This window comes from Oncorhynchus masou, chromosome 11, assembly GCF_036934945.1.
Source record: "Oncorhynchus masou masou isolate Uvic2021 chromosome 11, UVic_Omas_1.1, whole genome shotgun sequence".
NCBI classification, from domain to species: Eukaryota; Metazoa; Chordata; class Actinopteri; order Salmoniformes; family Salmonidae; genus Oncorhynchus; species Oncorhynchus masou.
In genome coordinates this window covers 49,999,125-50,023,298 of record NC_088222.1, presented here as the reverse complement: position 1 = coordinate 50,023,298, position 24,174 = coordinate 49,999,125, and the positions used below count along the sequence as shown (strand labels likewise).

The 24,174-nt window shown below is 40.8% G+C and overlaps 1 protein-coding gene across 2 annotated transcripts in view; it reads right to left on the bottom strand.

Moving 5' to 3' along the window:
* Window positions 1-7,941: 7,941 nt before the first annotated feature.
* The window catches only part of rad50 (RAD50 homolog, double strand break repair protein), a 50,327-nt gene continuing 34,094 nt past the window's right edge, over window positions 7,942-24,174 (bottom strand). For both annotated transcript variants that reach the window (XM_064978721.1, XM_064978720.1), the window contains exons 18-26: window positions 24,030-24,140; window positions 23,381-23,473; window positions 23,178-23,291; window positions 22,881-23,008; window positions 20,619-20,843; window positions 12,564-12,649; window positions 12,008-12,153; window positions 11,736-11,869; window positions 7,942-8,584 (exon numbers count right to left, since the gene is read on the bottom strand). In XM_064978721.1, the coding sequence (XP_064834793.1) occupies window positions 8,398-8,584; window positions 11,736-11,869; window positions 12,008-12,153; window positions 12,564-12,649; window positions 20,619-20,843; window positions 22,881-23,008; window positions 23,178-23,291; window positions 23,381-23,473; window positions 24,030-24,140 (1,224 nt within the window). In that variant the 3' untranslated portion in view covers window positions 7,942-8,397. The remainder of the gene's footprint in view (window positions 8,585-11,735; window positions 11,870-12,007; window positions 12,154-12,563; window positions 12,650-20,618; window positions 20,844-22,880; window positions 23,009-23,177; window positions 23,292-23,380; window positions 23,474-24,029; window positions 24,141-24,174) is intronic.

Here is a 24,174-nt window from a genome sequence, read left to right as displayed (position 1 = left end):
ATCCTGCCTCAAGATACAGGCGATACAATCATTGTAAAACCATGAGTTTCACAGAGAACATGACTTGTTTCATTTAGGAATTCCCAATTCTCTGCTGCGATTAAAAACGACTCATATAGCACATAAATATGATTGAAAAAAGTACATATTTCATTGCTGAATGATAAACCAAAGTCAAACACAATGCAACAATTATATGCACATATAATTTATGTTTTCCTTTCATTGACGCACTGTTACCAGGACATTGGTCCTAATTAGATTGGTTAATAATTAATGCCCTTGTGTCACTGGGTTATATCGTGGGGTTTGAAATTATTAAGTAATGATGATGCAATATTAATTATATATTGGTATAAAACGAAGCTTGGAGCTGTGTGGAGGGCTGACAGTGTATGGGAGCTGGTGACTCGAGGGATAGAGGGGACTCTCACAATGCCAGGTAAGGATTTGAAGATTTCAATGTATCTTTTAAACCAGTACGAAAGTCAAGAGAATTTTCCACAGTTTTTATCTGTGTGTCGTTTTTTCTGCCCCTGTATATTCTGAGTTTTTGTACTCAAGTTAAATATACTATAATACTAATAACAATACAATAGTTTGAAATAGTATGTGAAACTACTATTATTGTTTGAACTTGTAATAATACCAACTCACTTCATTATATTTGTCTTTATTCTCTTCCTGATGAATAAGTGCAGTTGTATGAGTCATTTAGTATTGGATACTTTTTCTGTAAAAGTGGAACAGCAGGTCGAGACTTTAAATAAAATCATTATTTGATTCAATTTGTGTAAATTCGATGTATATATTAATTTTAAGTAAAAACAAAAATAACATATTGTTAAATATACTGTAAGTTATTCACTATAACCTGAAGTTACAGGCTACACAACGGTATTCTCCCAAGTGTAAAAGGCTCTCTGGATATTTTAGCCAGAGGATCAATATTTTGCATTTGAAAATAAAATCAGTGGATTTGTAATGTTCTCTTTGATCTTAAAATGTGATTAATTGCTTAGGCAATGCGTAACGTATTTTAATAAAGGATCATTTGAAGGAGGGGCAAAAGCAACATAATAGATCGTCTACTTGCTCATGAGGATTACCTAATGGACATTTTCTCTCTTGTTCTGCGCCTTGGGAACATGTGATATGTGGCTGCAGCATATTTATCCTGGATAAATAAGCTTCACCAAAAAGAGAAATGCTTTTCAATCTAACTGTTTTGTTAGAATTGTTTTCATGTGTTTCTGTTTTATTTTTTACAAACTTTAAAGAATTTCAGAATATATTTCATCTTCCAATGTCTGAAGATGTAGCATATTAATGTTAAAGAAATGACTTGGAGAGGAAGGTTAAATATTTTGGCTAGGAAGCGTGTGTAAATTATTGATCGCTGTAATACCCCTATTGATATCATAAACCTCTTGCTATGAGGTAAGTTGAGCTGAAGGTTAGCAAAGACAGGGAGCATGTGGCGAGTGAGGCCCGTTCTATTATTCATTCCCAGTTGGAAATTATTGCAATTTCTCATGCAATAATTGAGCTGCATTACCCCCGCATATTTATTTATTAAACATTCCTACGTGCAATTTCACTTCAGATCAATTGCAAATTTGCTGCGAAATATAACTTAAATAAGACTCTGAAATCTTAAGAGTATTTTTACAAAGTCAAGGAACAATATTTTTTATGAAACATGTAAGGTATTGCATAAGTAACATAGATAACTTTAGAACTTCATAAGTTGACTTATAAATATATATTTGGACCACATCAATTGAATCATCAAATATTCCATTTTGATGTGGTGGGTGGTGGGCTTGTTATGTCTGCATTTGTGGGTGTGAGTGTTTGAGAGGAAGAGAGACGGGGGAGAGAGAGAGTTAAGGTTGCTGGGATGTTTTCATGGACTGGTGAGAGACGGTGCTCGACAGAATGGGGATGAGAGCACTGTTTAATTGCGGCAGACGGACTCCCGGACGGTGTTCTGCACTGCACACCCCTCCTCTCCCTCTTAGCCTATCCTGGTTGGTTAAGTCTTCGGCAGTCCCAGTAAGGAGAGCGAGTGGGGTAGATAGGGGCGATGGCAGAACCGAGACACCGCCATCTCAATTATTTATAAAGTGCCAGTAGCAACAAATGAGAATGTGACTAATTTGGAGGCAGACAGCTACTTCTGTGCATTTTATTAGCCTTCTCCTAATTTTATCACATGCCAAGCCATTCCAGGAATCAGCACACAGCTCTTCCCAAGCATGTCATCGAGTCATCCAGAGGGATTCTGTTAATAGGGAAACACGAGGCTGCCCTTCAAATGTGAACTTCGTGCGTCCTCTATTCCTTCCATGTCCTCCCTCTCTCTACCCCCACTTTTCTTTGACTTGCCTTTTCCCTCAGCCTGGGTTTTTCATGAACCTTAATCTCTGGTGAATGCATTTAATTGAGATGTTTCAACAAAGGTGACAACGGTGTGTATGTATGACCGTGGATGCTTGCCATGGCCACTGTATAATTTACCAACATTATCAAAAACAATCCTCCCCACCTTGGCTACCATCATATCCGTGTACATTCCTACATATTGTACAGTACTAACCAGTTGCATAGAGTACATATGACACCCAGGCGGGGATTGTTTTTGTAACTTTTAGACTCTCTACATGTGAGGAACCTTGTTACATAACTATTTCAAAGGTTGTTCTACTGGGAAATAAATCGTAAAAACTTCAATTCAATCTATATTTGGGTATTTGTTTCATTAGTCCACTGTTGATACAGTCCCAAACTGTTTTGCATGTCAGTAATCAAGTTTTCAAGATATAGAACTTTCAAAACACGGAAAGTGTCACAGTATGATGCATTTTGCATCATATGATATCTTTTTTTTAAGCTCACTGAAACATTAACTGGGCTACATGGAACCTCTTCCTCTCTCTTAATACTAAACAATACAGCTAGCTGCCCAGAATTGTCTTTCTCCATAGGCTCTTGAATGGCCTCTACATTATGCATGGTGCAGTGGTTATATCAGGCAATTTGTCCCCTGACCTCCCACACGGATACTCTCTTCTTCATTTCAGCACCAGCACAACAGAGACTCACAACAGTCCAGACTAAAATCTATGGTTACCCTTGGACCGAACACCTAAATTCTACAATTTGACAGTATGCAAATGTGTGCTGCTGCATGTGTGCATAGTAGTTACCATCCCCGTTTGGATACAATTTGTTACTAGAGAAAACACAGTACTGAAGATACACATTTAAATCTGTTCTTATAGCTCACATGAAACGATAAATATGTGCAAAGCCAAGAGCATAAGTATATTTTCTTTCTCTATTTTGTAGCTTTGTTTTACAGTCAAGCGTATGAAACAATGCTCGAATGTCTTCTTTCAATGTGCCACCCAATTTAAACAGTCAGAGGAGAGGGGGCTTCTGGGAGGACATATAGCCTGGGATGCCACCTGCTTAATTCACCACCCCCAATAACAGTATTATACACCGCATGCATAATTTAACAGCGCTCCATTATAAAAGTGCCCTGAGAAATGAGATTAACCCACTCAGAAATAACTCACACTGGCGTGATTTCCTCAGAAAAGCACTTGAAAGCCCTCATGAAAGCAGAAACCAGATGAACACATCTCTTCACAGTCTTTAGAAATCTTATCCAAAAAGTGAACCGAGAGAGGGAGAAAGGTAAGAAGCTTTCAAAATAGCACGGCCATCTTGTCTACTTCTCCAAGTCGATCACATCAGATGGGTTCACTTTGTGACCTGTGGAGTTTGACAGTAAGGTCTTGTGACAACAGGCGCCCATAGAAAGTGTACAAACCAAAGCACTAGAGTGGGCTGCAGGCACATTATTGTCAGGAGTTCATGCTGTCACTCTCCATGGACTGACTTTTGAAGAGACATGAAAACAGTGCGAGTCCATAGAGGGGCCCCGGGTTATCCTACAGCAGATGCAGTCATTGGTCCCCTGCTCCCCAGGCCTGAAGGCTGCCCTGGGGCTAAACTCCCCAAAGCACAAGATGAAAAACCCTGCCAATGAATCAGGGTGAGGCGTACAAATAGCTAGTATTCCTGAGCTCAATTATGTGGGGCTTTTATATGTGGTTCTACCTGCACAGATCAGATTCGATCTGGGAAGCCTGTGTGATCAAATTGAATCGAAGGGCAGATTCCATAGCCTCTGGGCACCAGCTCATTACTGTTTTATTAGGGATTCCCTGTGGGATTGTGATCCTAACTGTACTATAGAAAGATAGATAGGGAGAGGGAAACCTTCCTTCATATTCGGTTAACACCTTATTTGGATAGTTCATCTGTAGATGTTGTAAAGCTACAACTACATTCAGCTGCGGGCCAATTTTTTCTTTCTTCAGCGGATGGTCAGGGGGCCGGAACACAATTACAGATCATTTCTAGACTGCAAATTGACCGCAAGAAGCCCAAACAGATAACATTGGACTAAAACATAATTTTAAACTTTGCTTAAATTTGTATTAGATCACATCTCTATTATGTGTGGGAATACTTTGTAACAGTTTTCCAAAATTAAAATGTATTGGAGTGGATTTTCTGGTGTTTTTAGTCTTTTATGTCCAAAAATAAATATATTTTAAAATAATCTGTTTTCTTGCTCAATTTTTTTGGGGGGGCCAAATAAAATCACTTGCGGGTAAATTGGCCGGCAGTTGGTGAACACTGCTCTACAGACTATCAGTAACATTTCAACTATCTACTAACCATAACCTTAAAGCTTACCCTTATTCTAAACCTAACCCTAGCAAGCAGTTGCTTGTCAACAGACAGTTTGTTGATAGTGTGACCATCTGTAGAGCATTTACAGACGGACTATCCAGACTATCCAAATAAAGTGTGACCTCTGCAGCTAAGCCAAAGAGGTTTCCTTGAGACATACAAATAAGGGCAGGCAAGGATGCGCAACACTCCAGAATATATCAAACTAAATGTAGCTCACCCATGTTTACCTTTAACAAATGATGAAATATTAAGCAAAGCTGAATAATTCAGTATCTCCATGAATAGTCATATTCTCTCTGCCTCAATGAGTTCATAGGTCTGTGAGAGGCACCACCAGCAGGCTGCAGTGTTGCACTGTAAAAAGTGGCAGTGACAACAGAGGGAAGAAGCTGTTGGCTTTATTTATACTGAACAAAAATATATAACACAACATATAACAATGTCAAATATTTTACTGAGTTACAGCTCATATGAGGAAATCAGTCAATTTAAATTCATTAGGCCCTAATCTATGGATTTAACATGACTGGGAATACAGATATGCATCGGTTGGTCACAAATACCTTAAAAATATTTAGGAGCGGAGCAGAAAACCAGTTAGTATCTAGTGTGACCACCATTTACCTCATGCAGCACGACACATAAGTTGATCAGGCTGTTGATTGTGGTCTGTGGAATGTTGCCCCACTCCTCTTCAATGGCAGTGCGAAGTTGCTGGATATAGGCGGAAACTGGAACACGCTGTCGTACATGACGATCCAGAGCATCCCACACATGCTCAACGGGTGACATGTCTGGTGAGTATGTAGGCCATGGACGAACTGGGACATTTTCAGCTTCCAAGAAATGTGTACAGATCATGCTGAAACATGAGGTGATGGCAGAGGATGAATGGCACGACAATGGGTCTCAGGATCTGTCACGGTATCTCTGTGCTTTCAAAGTGCCATTGATAAAGTGCAATTGTGTTCGTTGTCTGTAGCTTATGCCTGCCCATACCATAACCCCACCGCCACTATTGGGCATGCTGTTTACAACGTTGACATCAGCAATCCGTTCGCACTGCCAAATTCTCTAAAATGACGGAGGCAGCTTACGGTAGAGAAATTAACATTAAATTCCCTGGCAACAACTCTGGTGGACATTTCTGCCAATTGCATGCTCCCTCAAAACTTGAGACATCTGTGGCATTTTGTTTGTGTGACAAAACAGCACATTTGAGTGCCATTTTATTGTTCACAGCACAAGGTGCACCTGTGTAATGAGGTGTAATCAGTTTCTTGATCGTCCATCCACCTGACAGGTGTGGCATATCTTGGCAAAGGAGAAATGCTCACTAACAGGGAAGAAAACAAATTTGTTCACATTTGCGAGAACTTTTGAGCGTATGGAACATTTCTGGGATATTTTATTTCAGCTCATGAAACCAACACTTTACATGTGGCATTTATATTTTTGTTCAGTGTAGTAATGAGATAACACATGAATGGTTGCATGCCAGTAGTGAAGCTCCTGCTGCCTCTACTGTATGTCCTCCCTTCAGAGCTCACTTTGCATCAATTCAGTGATCATTGTCCAGGGAAGGAAGGGAGTGGCAAAGTGCATTCACTTCAAAAGCTCTTCAGTCCCAGCATTTACAGTATGTCCCACCAGATAGATGTAGAGCATCTCACATCAAATCATGGCTAGCAAACACAAAGTAATGGTGATTTCAAGGGCCATGAGAATACAGTTGATTAAGATGTTAGTAAGTTTAGCTACTGTTTCACACCAGCCCTGCCATTTAAGTGGAAATTAATGACCAGTCTAACCTGACCATTGACAATTCATGGAAATCCTGGAAAATGTGTAGGTTAAAAACCAGACTTTGAACTTTAGTCATGAAAAACCTTTATTTCAGTACAAATATTATAATATAAAATTATGCTTATTATTAACAGGTGTGCATTAGATTATCAATATGCTACTCAGGTAAAAAGAAAAGAAAAAAAGATTAACATATAATTAAAATCCTTCCCTTGGTAAAGTCATTTAACGACACTTTAACTTAAATAAAACAGTCAACAAAAACAATAAATAAGCAGATTAGCATTGTGTTGAGACGGTGTAGATCTCATGGTTTGGAGTTGATTTTTTGGCCACATTCTTTTAGGTCGAGGAGAAGTCTCCTCAGCTCCACCTGGTTGCCCTTCACCTGGTTGCCTTGGCTCTTCACAACGGTGCACTTCTGTTGTAATAAGAGAGCATCATCAGACATCAACACCAAAGACACTCTCTCACCCAGCGCATGTGCCTTCATTTGGTCACGTCTTCTTAAGAGGGAGAAACCACTGCAGGTCAATGAGCTGCTTTATTAATAGAACACTTTAGTAACTTACAAGTTTGTTGTAAACCCTCAGATGTCGGACAATCTTTCCCTCCTCACCAAACACGTCATTTTTCACGGAGGCCAAGATTGTCTCAGCTTCGCAGAAGAACTCCTGTAAAACAACATTTGTTTCGTTAACGAAATTTTGAACATATTCAAGCGCCATAGATATCTTTTTTTTTTTTTTTTTTTTTTTTTTACATCAACTGTAAATATTTTTCAATTATACATATGATTATACATATTAACACCAAAATGTCTAAGGGGGCAGAACATTTAATCACATCACCTTGCACTTTGTGGTGGTCTCAGTCAAATGTGTTACATCTGTGAGTAATGTTTCCAGAAGTTCCTAGAGTAAAAGACAAGTGAGAAGTTTGTTTGCACACTTTTAAAATGACAAAACAATAAGGCAGAGGAATCCTATAGAATATCGTGGCTCTCTGCCATTGTCAACAAGCTAACCCAAAGTTTGTTATAGCGGTTTGATCAGCTCTTACCTCTGACAGAGTGTGTGTGTATTGTCCTGCCATGCTAATAATTGCCTCTAAATTCAAATCGTGACTTCTATGCTGCCGGTGCGCTGCAGCGTTGGCAGGCAGAGTTCCAGAGTCAAATAGCACCATCGCAACAGAGAGAAGGATCGCCGTCTTCATCTTTGGTTGGGTTGATTTGCCAAAGCTAAGTAGTACTAAAGACGTCCTTGTACTTCAGAGAAGTTGAGGTGCAGCAGGTAATAATTTAAAGCCAAATGTGAAGACTACTCAGTGAACAGATTATTTATACACAGGACCCAGGATATTTTTTCCCCCACACATTTTATTGCAGTGTCAGATGATACAGACTCAAATATACAGTTTGAGACACATTATGAATATCTTGATTGAGATGTGGTTGATTAGCAAGCGTCACCAAGACCAGAGGCGTTTCGCCGAATACCGGATAAAAGTGGTAATCAACGACGGGGCCTCAAGGTCTTATCTACCAATTAACTTCATCCTGTCAAAGAACAGAAATCCCTCCTAAATCAAAGGAAGTGAACAGAAACTACTATGGTCTTCTTTAGGCACAGATCCCAACGCCAACTGGAATACAGTACCGTAGTGCAGCTTTTTTTCCGCTCTCGAGTCAACTAAGGCATTTTATATATATTTTTTTTTTAAATACAATTTGTAGTGCCATGTGCCTATTAAAACAATCATGGCCTTGATAGACTAGTATCAATCAAGTCTTTGGATGGTGTCTGAAACTCAATGCAGGTAGGAGGTGAGGGAGGAGACACTGCACTTGGTGATCTCAGAGCACTGGTCCATGTTCTTCCTGATACGGTAGAAGTGTTCCACGTAGTTGGAGCGCCCCAGGAGCTCCACAAAGTCCTCGTCATGGGTGATGATGAGCAGCTGGAAGTTGCGCTGGCGTGAGCGGCTCTTGATGATTCTGAGCAGAGAAAAGTAGTGTCAAAATATTTGTACAATAGTATTCCTATACTATTAACATACTTTTCTGCAATGACAACACCCACTGCACGAATCAACACCCACTGTACAAGGGGGCCGAGCGCTAGAATGAAACTACTCTGGTCTTTAGGAGGGCCAAGTCATTAAGAGGTGTAGAAGAGTTATTATACAGACATACTGCATCTTCCAGCGGGCTGGATATAAGGGCTGCTAGAGCCCCAAAGACTAGACTGGATTTGAGATGATGAAAAGACAGTACGCTACCTGCAGAGAGGGGGAGGGAATAGATATTATATAGATCAATAGATATTACTTTTGTGGTCAGAGAGCCCTGTTGGGGAATAATCAGAATTGGTTGGTAACATAGGTAAGATGTTTTATATTCATCATATGTTTGTAAGTTACTTCTCATCAGAATGTTATTTTTGTATAATACTGTGGCGGGGTTGCAGTATCTGTTCTATGTCAAGACTAAGTTGTTAGGGCCGGAGAGAGAGGTCAAGTGTGTATCTCTTGGCTCCACAATGTCTGTGTGCCAGTCAGTGTTTCTCTGATCTTGTCAAGATGGGATGGATTTGATATATGCCTGTTGATATGGAGGATTGGTTTATGGTTCTGAGTTTGAGAAAGGAGACAAAGCTGAACAATGAATTATGCCGATGCTGTCTTATCCTGTGTCTTCGCTATAAATGTTCTCAGTTGAAATGTGTAAGGGACTCAGAGGATTCATTGATAGACACTGAATTGATCTGAGAGTCACAGGGTTTGTGATAGAGCTCATATATTAAAGATGGACTTTGATAACTAACTATGACTTGTGTGTGTAGTTTGCTCCCATGATCTGGTAAATAGAGGAAATTTCCACGACAGCCCAATGTCTGAACCAGTCAGGTTGTCTATGGTAATACCGATGGGCTATAAACAGGTCTAGCGTGTGACCACGATTATGTGTGCAAAGTCAATAAGCTGGGTCAAGCCAAGGGAGTCAAACAGGACAATGAATTCAGTGGCAAAACTGTCATTGTCAGAGTCAACATGTATGTTGAAGTCCCCCAACAGCACCAAGGAGGAGCACAGAGTGGTGATGAGTTCAGTCAGAAACCCTGGGTTAGGTTTGGGACAGACAGTTCAGTCAGAAACCCTGGGTTAGGTTTGGGACAGACAGTTCAGTCAGAAACTCTGGGTTAGGTTTGGGACAGACAGTTCAGTCAGAAACTCTGGGTTAGGTTTGGGACAGACAGTTCAGTCAGAAACTCTGGGTTAGGTTTGGGACAGACAGTTCAGTCAGAAACTCTGGGTTAGGTTTGGGAAAGCGGTAGATGAGATGATAAAATTGCTGTGGTGATACGTTTCCAGATTGCAAAGGACTTGACCAAGCAAAATTAGATGACAACTAGAATTAATGTGCGTGTCCTATGCTGAACTATACAGCTGAAATCTGGAATTGTGAAAGAATCCCATAATGTTTCTACATGAAGATACAGTGAGCTCCAAAAGTATTGGGACAGTGACAAATATTTTGTTTTGATATTATATAATGACTGAGGTTAAAGTGCAGACTGTCAGCTTTAATTTGAGTTTTTTTTCATCCTTATCGGGTAAACCATTTAGAAATGACAGCACTTTTTGTACATAGTCCTGCCATTTTAGGGGACCAAAAGTATTGGGCCACATTTACCTACATGTGTATTAAAGTAGTCAAAAGTAAAGCATTTGGTCCCATATTCATAGCGCGCAATGACTACATCATGCTTGGATGCATTTTCTGCTCTTTTTGGTTGTGTTTGAGACTATTTTGTGCCCAATAGAAATTAATGGTAAATAATGTGTCATTTTGGAGTCAACTTTAATTGTTTCTAAATGCTTCTATATTCAAGTGGATGCTACTACCTACTACAATCCTGAATGAACAGTGAATAATGAGGAGTTAGAAAGTTGGAGGCATAAATATCACCCCCCTATTGTAATGGTGAGAGGTCAGCATGTCCTGGGCATATGATATTTGTTTATCTAACTTCCTCATTCATCATTAGTCATGACTCATTCTGGACTATCCATAGTCATGGTTGCATCCACAAAAAAAAGTGTTTAGTAACATTCTATTCTTATTCACAATAAGGCTACCTGGGGCGGCAGGTAGCCTTGTGGTTGGTTAGAGCGTTAGACTAGTAACTGAAAGGTTGCAAGTTCGAATACCCGAGCTGACAACGTGAAAATCTGTCGTTCTGCCCCTGAACAAGGCAGTTAAGTGGGTTAACTGACTTGCCTAGGTTTAAAAATATTTAAAAAAAAGTGACTCCAAAATGACTTTTTTTTTTACCATTCATTTCTATTGGATGCAAAATAATCTGAAACACAAACAGCAAATGCATCCAACAAGTTTGTAGAGTCACATTGTGTGCTTGGAATATGGGAGTGAATTTGTCCTAATACCTTCATTCCCTAAAATGGGGGAGAGGGCTATGTACAAAAAGTTGCTGTAATTTCTAAACCGTTCACCCGATATGAATGAAAGTACCCTCAAACTAAAGCGCTGAAAGTACCCTCAACCTAAAGCGCTGAGAGTACACTCAACCTAAAGCGCTGAGAGTACCCTCAAACTAAAGCGCTGAGAGTACCCTCAAACTAAAGCGCTGAGAGTACCCTCAAACTAAAGCGCTGAGAGTACCCTCAAACTAAAGCGCTGAAAGTACCCTCAAACTAAAGCGCTGAAAGTACCCTCAAACTAAAGCGCTGAAAGTACCCTCAAACTAAAGCGCTGAAAGTACCCTCAAACTAAAGTGCTGAAAGTACCCTCAAACTAAAGCGCTGAAAGTACCCTCAAACTAAAGCGCTGAAAGTACCCTCAAACTAAAGCGCTGAAATTACCCTCAAACTAAAGCGCTGAAATTACCCTCAAACTAAAGCTGAAATTACCCTCAAACTAAAGCTGACAGTCCGCACTGTAACCTCAGTCATTATAAAATTTAAAATCCTAAGTGCTGGAGTACAGAGCCAAATCAAAACAAGTGTCAATGTCCCAATACTTTGAGCTCACTGTAGTTGAGCTTTCCTTGGAGTGCACAAGTTTGCTCAAAGCAAGGGAAATGTTGCCATTCAGATGTAGCAGGCTATTGGACAAATGGACTCACTCCACAAGGGCGTGTGCGAGGGACTCGATGTTCTCCCTGTCGAGGTTGGTTGTGGGCTCGTCCAGGGCCAGGATGCCACAGTTCAGACAGAACGTCTCAGCCAGAGCCAGACGGATGATGAGGGAGGCCAGGACCTAAACATACATGCACACTGACACGTCATCATCAAATTTACCAACACACTGCCACCCCTATATCCATAAGGGGATAATGCCCTCTCTTATAGCTATCTGATGAGCTACAGGAAGTAGGTAAAGCATCCAGCACTGCACCTTCTGGCCGGCACTGCAGCGACCCCTCATGTCCAGCGCCGTGTCTCCCTTCACCATCACCACACGGTAGTTATAGGTCCTCCTCTTTGCTCCCGCCCCAGAAGAATTCTCATCCACATCAGAGCGGATCTCCACATACTCAATGTCTGGAGAAGAGCAAGGGAGGAAGAACATTTAGACTTAAAAATCGATAATCACATGACAAATTGATACAGTATGGGGTGACAACACAGCCGCAAAGCGTGGTCATTATGCAGCAGGGCTGCCCAACCCTGTTCCCGGAGAGCTACCGCTCTTCAGGTTCTTACTCCTAATCTAGCACACCTGATTATAAAAACGAGTTGGTTGACAAACTGAATCAGGTTAGTTACAATTTCTATTGGGCAGTCCTGTTAAACAGCATACTGCTACACCCTGCTAAAGTGATACAAGATGGATGGGGGTTGGAGATAAATTGGATACTTTTATTGAAGTTATAACATTATGAAATATATATTCCACGCATGCAAATGATTTCAGTTGAGCACTTAAACTAAAACCACACTAGAACAGAGACCTTGTCCTCGGTATGTGCTGCGCCAGAGGTCCCGGATGATTTTGTTGATCTCCTCCATCTTCATACTGTGAAACTTCATTATGGTTCTGTAGAAGAGGACAGTGGGTACAACTGAAAATGGACAAAACTCTGGATAAGATGACATTGGCATTGATGCCTATCAACAGGATTAGACATAGGCCTACCAGTAAGTGATAGAAAAACTTCAAATAAAGATTAAGATTTTAAGACTGGGTGGGTGTAGAGCTGGGCCAATGAACCGTAAAACAGACACCGACCACTTAAAAAGGACATTTCACTGACAGTTATTTACAACGAGTAGCCTATTCAAATTGTTTCTAGTAGTTTGAAATTAAATAAGTCTGCCAATATGGGTGACTGCCAACAGGACATTTAAAGCTCCAAATTTCAAAGTGGTAGTAGTAGATTTAAGGGTATTATGAAATAGTATCTGTTGTGGATATTAATGTTAAATGTATCGTTCCATTTATATTTTGTGACAATTCAGTCAATTTATCAAGATATGGATTATTGTCCGCATCACCCAGTTCTAGGTGGGTGCAAATAAAAAAAGATCACCACGCGTTACGTTTTCTCTTGAAATCCCGTCGACATTTGGTATGGCCAGAAAGACACTATTATTCTGCTTACTAAATTAAATCTACAGGATGTGACCATATCTGTAAGTTTCTTAGAAAGCTGTGATTACCATCACCATGAGAAGCTCATTGGGCTTGGTTTAGGTAACATAATGGGACAGGAGCTCCTTCGTATCAATCTATTACTTTTCATGTTCAATTGGCCAAACAAGAAAATGGCTCACTAAGGTTGGTCAATGACTTCTCCAGTCTCAACGTCAACAGTGAAGCGGCGCCCCTGGGATACTGGCCTTCTAGGCAGAGTTGCAAATAAAAAGCCATATCTCCAACTGGCCAATAAAAAGAAAAGACAGGCTAAAGAACATAGATACTGGACAGAGGAACTCTGCCTAAAAGGCCAGCATCCCAGAGTCGCCTCTTCACTGTTGACGTTGAGACTGGTGTTTTGCGGGTACTATTTAATGAAGCTGCCAGTTGAGGACTTGTGAGGCATCGGTTTCTCAAACTAGACTTGTACTCTTGCTCGGTTGTGCACCGGGGTCTCCCACTCCTCTTTCTATTCAGGTTAGGGACAGTTTGCTCTGCTCTGTGAAGGGAGTAGTACACATCGTTGTACGAGATCTTCAGTTTCTTGGCAATTTCTCACATGGAATAGGCTTAATTGCTGATGCTCCAGATACTCAACAAGTCTAAATAAGGCCAGTTTTATTGCTTCTAATCAGGACAACAGTTTTCAGCTGTGCTAACAATTGCAAAAGGGTTTTCTAATGATCAATTCGCCTTTTAAAATGATAAACTTGGATTAGCTAACACAATGTGCCATTGGAACACAGGAGTGATGGTTGCTGATAATGGGCCTCTGTAGATATTCCATAAAAATAACAATCAGCCGTTCCAAGCTACAATAGTCATTTGTATTTCTGATCAATTTGATGTTATTTTTAATGGACAAAAATTTGATTTCTTTCAAAAACAATGAAATATCAAAGTGACCCCAAACCTTTGAATGGTAGCGTATATATATTTTTTAAAATAGTATCATGGACAAAAGACAATGGCATTCATTCACTTCCAACTAAATGCAAACTCACAGGGTTGACTCACACTGATTTCATGGGCGCTACTGTCTGCTCTGCATGGGATACATGATAAGAACCAGAGAGCTGATCCTCCCTACCACCGCTGTGCTGCTGGCTTGCCTGCTGATGGCACTAAGCCAACAAAGATGATATCTCAGTGAGAGTTGCGCTGTCACTTCCACTCAAGACCTGCATTTATGCAGACTACTACTTCAGTCTACCATCGATAGGGCAATAGAATGTTAATATATGCACTGTACTTGCACTGTGTATTCGGAAAGTATTCAGTTGCCATCCCCTTTTCCAAATGTTGTTACGTTACAACCTTATTCAAAAATGTATTAAATATACATCTCCCCCCCCATCCATACACAATACCCCATAATGACAAAGCAAAAACAGGTTTTTGCAAATGTACAAAAAAGCAAAACAGAAATACCTTATTTACATAATTATTCAGACCTTTTGTTATGAGACTCGAAGCCACTCCTCAGTAAAAAGCACATGATAGCCCGCTTGGGAGTTCACCAAAAGGCACCTAAAAGACTCTCAGACAATGAAATACAAGATTCTCTGGTCTGATAAAACCAAGATTGAACTCTTTGGCCTGAATGCAAAGAGTCATATCTAGAGAAAACCTGGCACCATTCATACGATGAAGCATGGTGGTGGCAGCAACATGCTTTGGGGAAGTTTTTCAGTGGCTGGGAGACTAGTCAGGATCGAGGGAAAGATGAACGAAGCAAAGTAGAGAGAGATCCTTGATGAAAACCTGCTCCAGAGCACTCAGCACCTCAGACTGGGGTGAAGGTTCACCTCCAATAGGACCCTAAGCACACAGACAAGACAACACAGTGGTGGCTTCGGGACAAGTCTCTGAATGTTCTCGAGTGACCCAGCAAGAGCTTGGACTTAAACCCGATCGAACATCTCCAGAGACCTGAAAATAGCTGTGCAGCGACTCTCCCCATCCAACCTGACAGAGCTTGAGCGGATCTGCAGAGAATGGTAGAAACTCCCCAAATACAGATTTGCCAAGCTTGTAGCATCATACCCCCAAAAAACTTGAACACCAAATGGTGCTTCAACAAAGTACTGAGTAAAGGGTCTGGACACTTGTGTAAATGTGATATCCTTTTTATATAAATGTGCAACAATTCCTAAAAACCTATTTTTGCTATGTCAGTCTGGGGTAGATTGATTATGGGGGGAAAAAAAACACAACTAAATCCATTTTAGTAGGCTGTAACAAAATGTGGATAAAGTCAAGGGGTCTGAATACTTTCCAAATGCACTGTATTACTGTTATTGTGCAGATATGTATTTGGTATTTTATTAAGATCCCCATTAGCTGTTGCAAAAGCAGCAGCTCTCTTCCTGGGGTCACACAAAACAATGACATAATACAGAACATAATTAGACAAGAACAGCTCAAGGACAAAACTACATACATTTTTAAAAAGGCACACAGCCTACATATCAATGCATATACAAACTATCTAGGTCAAATAGGGGAGAGGCGTTGCTTTACCTGTTTTATGAAACCAGGTTTGCGGTTTATTTGAGCAATGAGTTGGAAGTTCGATGCAATAAGGGCTCTAAATAATACTGTACGTTTTCTTCAATTTGTTCTGGATTTGGGGACTATGAAAAGACCCCTGGTGACAAGTCTGGTGGGATAAGTGTGTGTCAGAGCTGTGTGTAAGTTGACTATGCAAACAATGGGATTTTCAACATTTGTGTTTCTTATAAAAATAAGTGATTCAGTTAGTCTCTCCTCAAGCCAAGAGAGACTGGCATGCATATAAATACTATCAGCCCTTTGATTACAATTAAGAGCAAAACGTGCCGCTCTGTTCTGGGCCAGCTGCAGCTGAACTAGGTCTTTCCATGCAGCACTGGACAAAACTAGAGCCTGCACAACATGCTTTTTGGAGTGTGGTGTCAAAAAAAAGCAGAGCATCTCTTTATTACGGCTCCTCTTCCATCTTCGCAACCATCAAATCTATATGTTTTGACATTGACAGTTTACAATCTAAGGTAACGCCAAGTAATTTAGTCTCAACTTGTTCAACAGCCACACCATTCATTACCAGATTCATCTGAGGTCTAGCACTTAAGGAATGATTTATACCAAATACAATGCTCTTAGTTTTAGAGATGTTCAGGACCAGTTTATTGCTGGCAACCCATTCCAAAACAGACCGCAACTAAGGGTTTCAGTGACATCATTAACTTGTTGGGGAGAGGGGGCAGTATTTTCACTTTGGATGAATTGCGTGCCCATAGTGAACTGCATCCTACTCTGTCCTAGATTGCTAATATATGCATATTATTATTACTATTGGATAGAAAACACTGAAGTTTCTAAAACTGTTTGAATTATGTCTGTGAGTATAACGTAACTCATAGGGCAGGCAATCTTCCAAACAGGAAGTGAAATTCTGAATACATGTCTAATTTCAAGTCATCGCATCTTCACTTCCAAATAAGATATGGATCTGGTAGCACTTCCTACGCCTTCCACTAGATGTCCTCATTCAGTAGAACGTGGAATGGAGCTTCTGGTGTGAACTTTCACCGAATGGGAGGGGAAATGGTCACCGTCTTGGCAGAATGCAATTTCCCTGTGGTGCATTTGTCTGTTGATGTCACCATATTTCCATTTGGCTGCAGATGAAAACGTATGATCCGTTTGGAATGTTATTGGATATATATGAAAATAACATCCCGAAGATTGATTCTCTACTTAGTTTAACCAATTTATTCGACCTGGAATATACCTTTTTGAAGTTTGTCTGAGTTCTCCTGGACCATCGTCAGCTTTTGGGCACGTGAGCTGAAAGTGCTAGCAAATGCAGCTAACTGGACACTAGTATTGGACATTGTGGAACTAGGACTCCTTGCACTGCATTCTGATGAAATATCATCAAAGGCATGGGAATATTTATGATGTAATTTCGTATCTGTTGACTCCAACATGGCAGAGAAATATATCTGAGCGCTGTCTAAGATTATTGCATGGTAGGCTTTCTTCGTAACGTTTAAAAAAAAATCTGACACAGCGGTTGCATTAAGAACCAGTGTATCTTTAGTCAAAGTTTATGATGAGTATTTCTGTTATCTGGCGTAGCTTTCTGTAATTCCTCCTGATATTTTGGAGGCATTTCTGAACATTGGCGTCAATGTAAACCGAGATTTGTGGATATAAATATGCATATTATCGAACAAAAAATAAATGTATTGCGTAACATGTCATATGAGTGTCATCTGATGAAGATTTTCAAAAGGTTAGTGATTCATTTTATCTTTAATCCTGCTTTTGTGAATATCTTTGGCTGGTAAAAATGGCTGTATTTCTTTTTTGATTTGGTGGTGGTCTAACATAAATACATGTTGTGTTTTCGCTGTAAAACATTTTAAAAAATTGGACATGATGGGTAAATGAACAAGATGTTTATCTTTCAATTGCTGTATTGGACTTGTTATTGTGTGAAAGTTAAATATTTCGAAAGAATATTTTTAAATTCCCCGCGCTACCTTTTCAGCTGAATGGGGGGGGGGGGAAGACGCCTTGCCATAACAAGTTTTAACTGTGGTTGCTGGTGTGTATTTGGTTGAATCATCAGCATACATGGACACACATGCTTTGTTTAATGCCAGTGGCAGGTCATTGGTAAAAATAGAAAAGAGTATAGGGCCTAGAGTGCTGCCCTGCAGTACACCAGACTTTACATGTTTGACATTAGAGATGCTTCTATTAAAGAAAATCCTTTGAGTTCTATTAGATAGATTACCATATTGTGGATACAGAGCTGAGGTTGAAAAGCCATAGCACTTAAGTTTTTTTAACAACAGGTTATGGTCAATAACATCAAAGGCCGCACTGAAATCTAACAGTACAGCTCCCACAATCTTATTAACAATTTCTTTCAACCAATCATCAGTCACTTGTGTCACTGCAGTCAGTACATGTTGAGTGCCCTTGTCTGTAAGCATGCTGAAAATCTGTTAATTTGTTTACAGAGAAATATCATTGTATTTGGTGAAACAATTTTTTCAAACAGCTTGCTGAAGCTGGCAGCAAGCTTATAGGTCTGCTGTTAGAACCAGTAAAGGCCTCTTTACCACCATTGGGTAGCGGAATTACTTTGGCTTCCCTCCAGGCCTGAGGACAAAGACTTTGATCTAGTCTAATTACCCGTTGCACAATCCAAGAGTGAAAACTTGCAAACTCAAGTATTATCTTGAAGGGCAGAGAAACAGTTTCATGTAATGACTCACTTAAATGTCAAAAGATCTGTGCATTTTGTGGTAGGATAATTCACCCACATAAGCATGACTAGTGAGTCCTGATTAGTGTCACATATCCTGGCATCAACACCTAAACTATTGAAAAAAGGAGCATTACGCACAGCAGTTCACCTTTCTTTTCCGTCATTGGATTTTAAGAGTGGTTACCAAGTGTTGGACACACCTACTCATTCCAGGGGTTCTATATCCATATCTATATATATATATATATATATATATATATATATTTTAAACTATTTTCTACATTGTACACATATGGAATCATGTCGTAACCTAAAAAATGTTAAACAAATCAAATTATATTTTTGATTCTTCAAAGTAGCCACCCTTGTCTACAGTTTTGCACACTCTTGGCATTCTCTAAACCAGCTTCATGAGGTAGTCACCTGGAATGCATTTCAATTAACAGGTTAATTTGTGGAATTTCTTTCCTTCTTAATACGTTTGAGCCAATCAGTTGTGTTGTGACAAGGTAGGGGTGGTATTCAGAAGATAGCCCAATTTGGTAACTGACCAAGCCCATATTAGTGCAAGAACAGCTCAAATAAGCAAAGAAAAACAATAGTCCATTACTTCAAGACATTAAGGTTAGTCAATCTGAAAAATTGAGTGAATGGGTGAAGTGAATGGCCAGACTGAGTGAATGGCCAAATTGTTGCAAAGAAACCACTACTAAAGGACACCAATAATAAGAAGAGACTTCCTTGGGCCAAGAAACACAAACAATGGACATTAGACTGATGGAAATCTGTCTTTTGGTCTGATGAGTCCAAATTGGAGATTTTAACCGCCATGTCTTTGAGAGACGCAGAGTATGTGTGGTTCCCACTGTGAAAAATGGAGGTGTGATGTGTGGAGATGCATTGATTGTGACAGTCTGATTTATTTCGAATTCAAGACACACTTAACCTGCATGGCTACCACAGCATTCTGCAGGTATACGCCATACCATCTGGTTTGCGCTTAGTGGGACTATCATTTGTTTTTCAACAGGACAATAACCCAAAACACACCTCCAGGCTATGTAAGGGCTATTTGACTAAGGAGAGTGATGGCGTGCTGAATCAGATGACCTGGCATCCACAAGTACCCTACCGCAACCCAATTGCAAAGGATTGGGATGAGTTGGAGTGAAGGAAAAGCAGCCAACAAGTGCTCAGCATATGTGGGAACTTCAAGATTGTTGGAAAAGTATTCCAGGTGAAGTTGGTTGAGAGAATGCCAAGAGTGTGCAAAGCTGTCATCAAGACAAAGGGTGGCTACTTTGAAGAACCTAAAATATATATTTTGATTTGTTTAAGACTTTTTTGGTTACAACATGATTCCATATATGTTATTTTATAGTTTTGAGGTCTTCACTATTATTCTACAATGTAGTAGGTGTGTCCAAACTTTTTAGTTTTTTTGTTTGAATTTTACCCCGTTTTCGTGACATCCAATTGTTTAGTAGCTACTATCTTGTCTCATCACTACAACTCCCGTATGGGCTTGGGAGAGACGAAGGTTGAAAGTCATGCGTCCTCCGATACACAACCCAACCAAGCCGCACTGCTTCTTAACACAGCGCGCATCCAACCCGGAAGCCAGCCGCACCAATGTGTCGGAGGAAACACTGTGCACCTGGCAACCTTCGTTAGCGTGCACTGCGCCCAGCCCGCCACAGGAGTCGCTGGTACGCGATGAGACAAGGATATCCCTACAGGCCAACCCCTCCCTAACCCGGACGAGGCTAGGCCAATTGTGCGTCGCCCCACGGACCTCCCGGTCGCGGCCGGTTACGACAGAGCCTGGGCGCGAAACCAGAGTCTCTGGTGGCACAGCTGCAGAGTCTCTGGTGGCACAGCTGGCGCTGCAGTACAGCGCCCTTAACCAATGCGCCACCCGGGAGGCCCCGTGTCCAATCTTTTAACTGGTACTGTATATGATCAGAAGAAATGGTATGGTTACACACCCTGTAAGTCAAACACACATGACTGCGTCTACAACCATGAGTCTTAATGGAAATGGACCTATCACCACCACCGAACCACCCTCCTCCCTACCCATCCCCGTCAACAACTCACTGATCCAGGGCCTTGTAGTAGATGTCCAGGTCCTTGTTGGCCAGCTCTGTGGTCCTCATGACGATCATCCTGTCCCGAAAGCGTTCGTCAGCCTTGCCGTACTGCTCCTCTCGGAGCTCCTTGCGGAAGCGGATGATCTCCTCCTCGAAGCCTTTCTGTCGGCCCAATGCTACGCTGCGGTTCTTCTTCAGGTCGTCCACGCGCTGCTCAGACTCCCTGCGCTCACTGAGAACCAGGGGAGGGGGACAGTGAACTCACAGAGAGATCTCACATATTTCATGTTACAGTGATAAAAAGGGACTAGAGGTCGACCGATGATTTTTCAACGTCGATACGATACCGATTATTTAAGGACCCAAAACAAAGAAGCCGATACCGATTAAACATATCTGTAATAATGATAATTACAACAATACTGAATGAACACTTATTTTAACTTAATGTAATACATCAATAAAATCAATTTAGTTTCAAATAATTGGATTAAATAATGCAAAAACAAAGTGTTGGACAAGAAAGTAAAAGTGCAATATAGCAAAAAAAAAGCAAACTTTTCAGTTCCATGCTCAGAACATATGAAAGCTGGTGGTTCCTTTCAATATTCCCAGGTAAGAAGTTTTAGGTTGTAATTATTCTAGGAATTATAGAACTATTTCTCTCTATACCATTTGTATTTCATATACCTTTGACTTGGATGTTCCTATAGGCACTTTAGTATTGCCAGCCTAATCTCGGGAGTTGATAGGTTTGAAGTCATAAACAGAGCAATGCTTGAAGCACAGTGAAGAGCTGCTGGCAAATGCAAGGAAAGTGCTGTTTGAATGAATGCTTACGAGCCTGCTGCTGCCTACCACTGTTCAGTCGGACCGCTCTATCAAATCAGACTTAATTATAATCTAATAAAACACAGAAATAGGTCATTAATATGGTCAAATCCGGAAACTATATTTCGAAAACAAAACATTTATTATTTCAGTGAAATACGGAACCATTCCATATTTTACCTAACGGGTGGCATCCCTAAGTCTAAATAGTGCTGTTACATTGCACAACCATCAATGTTATGTCATAATTATTATCTTTGTTAGAAAGAAATGGTCTTCACGCAGTTCGCAACGAGCCAGGCGGCTCAAACTGCTGCATATGCCCTGACTCTGCTCGCACAGAACGCAAGAGAAGTGACAATTTCCCTAGTTAAAATAAATTCATGTTAGCAGGAAATATTAACTAAATATACAGGTTTAAAAATATATACTTGTGTATTGATTTTAAGAAAGGCATTGATGTTTATGGTAAGGTACACATTGGTGCAACGACAGTGCTTTTTTCATGAATGCGCTTGTTAAAATCATCACCCGTTTGGCGAAGTAGGCTGTGATTCGATGATAAATTAACAGGAATCGCAACAATTATATGCAACGCAGGACAAGCTAGATAAACTAGTAATGTCATAAACCATGTGTAGTTAACTAGTGATTATGTTAAGATTGATTGATTTTTTACAAGTTTAATGCTAGCTAGCAACTTACCTTGGCTCAAATCAAATAAAAGTTTGTCACGTGCGCAGAATATAACAGGTATAGCAGACCTTACAGTGAAATGCTTACTTACAGGCTCTAACCAACAATGTGGAGGGGGAAAAAAGTGCGTAGGTAAGTAAAGAAATGCACTCGCATAACAGGTAGTCAGCCTGCCACGCAGTCTCCTCGTGGAGTGCAATGTAAATCGGCCATAATCTGTGTCCAAAAATGCTGATTACCGATTGTTATGAAAACTTGAAATCGGCTTAAATTAAATTGGCCATTCCGATTAATCGGTCGACCTCTAAAAGGGACTGGTGTCCCCAAAGAGATAGTGTAAAAAAGGTTGTATGAGCTGACACCACCACCTCTGACTCCCTATGCTCACTCGTAACCAGGGAAGAAGGCACACTTACAGCCTTATGTGTTGGCCTAGGTATATTCTGGAGGTATTTCAGATGGGTCACTTTGTAACAGGAGTCCTACAAGAGTTGCATCTCCACCCAGAAGGACTAGGTCATATGAACCGACACCACCAACATTAATCTTTTAAGACATAATCCAAATTCCAGCATCTGATTATTAGTTCAAAATTCAGGCAGGTATAATACAATCAATTCCATATTATCTTATGGAACCTGGGAGGCACGGATTAGCATCAGAAGCATACGTGGGTTTGAACATGTTGCGTTTTGGGACCACTCCCGGGTGCAGGTGAGCATGGTCAAGGAGGCGTTCTTACTTGCGTAGCTGCAGGACCTGCATGTTCCCCATATCCTTCGCCACAGCCTCTCGTTTCTTGGTCACGTCCTTCAGCTCCTCGATGCGCTTCCTCAACGTCAGGTTGTCCTGCAGCCAACGCTCTTGGACCTTCAATGATATCACACTGTCACCCAGATCTCAAGTTCACAGATTTCACCCAACACTACCACTTGTTTTCTTTGCTCCTTCATAAAAGCACACTGGTAACTTACTGAATGGGGGAGCAAAAGGAGAGACAGACATAATTAGGGAAAAGAGATATGCCACCTGAGCTCACCTTCTGAGTGTCTATGTCTTGCCTGATGTTTCCACTGTCTTTGTTAATCTTTTCCCGTTGCTTCTCTGCCTCATGGACCTGAGTGTTGGTCTCTCGGAGCTCCCCCTCTTTTTGCTTCAAAAGAAACGCATGACAAAATGTGCCAAAAGAAATTGAAACAATGCTTATGACAGGATGAGGAACGGAACCGAACCAATGTTTACCTCTTTGTAATCATCCTTGCCCTCTTCTGTGTATCTGGTAATCTCCCTTTCAAAGGCGGCCATGCTTTTAACTTTGTCTTTGATGCTATTTATCTGGGATGGAGGGAATGAACAGGTGGTTAGAAGTGCTACATTGAAATAAATAATAACGATCTTGGCATGATTGAGACATGGTATGCAATTAAACCTGTTCCCAGACACTTCCGTGAAGAGTGAAGAGTCTGGTGGACCAACACGTCAAACTTGGCCTTTGTTAGCCAATGGAGAAATACCGGAAAAATTCCTGCCGCATAGGTCATTAGTTTAATCTACCAACCAATCATCTCCCACAACACCTCCCCCTAACCCTCCCCATACGCGAGCACACCACAAGTACAGCGGCATGCCTTGCATTTGTGCGATGTCACTCAAATTAAATAACATACTTTGTTCACTATGGTCACACTCACTATGGCCAACTTTGAATCGTTGATGTACCAGGCTTATATGCGCAATAGCCTGGGGACGAGGTTAGTAGGCGAGAGACATGAAGTGACTAGAGAAACACTGTTATCAGACTTAATATGCAGTCCTCCATTAGCACTTTGAAAGTATTAGCAAGAAACGTTGGGACAGTTAAATAATAGAAACGAGAAAGGGGTGGTGGTACCTTCTCTTGTCCCTCCTCCTGCCTCTGCTTCCTGCGCTCCATCAAATCCAGCCTCTCCTGCTGCAGCTTCTCCAGGGTGGTGGCCAGAGGGGACACCTGCTCCTTAGCTTCCTGAACACAGGGAGGAGATAACCTTGATACACTG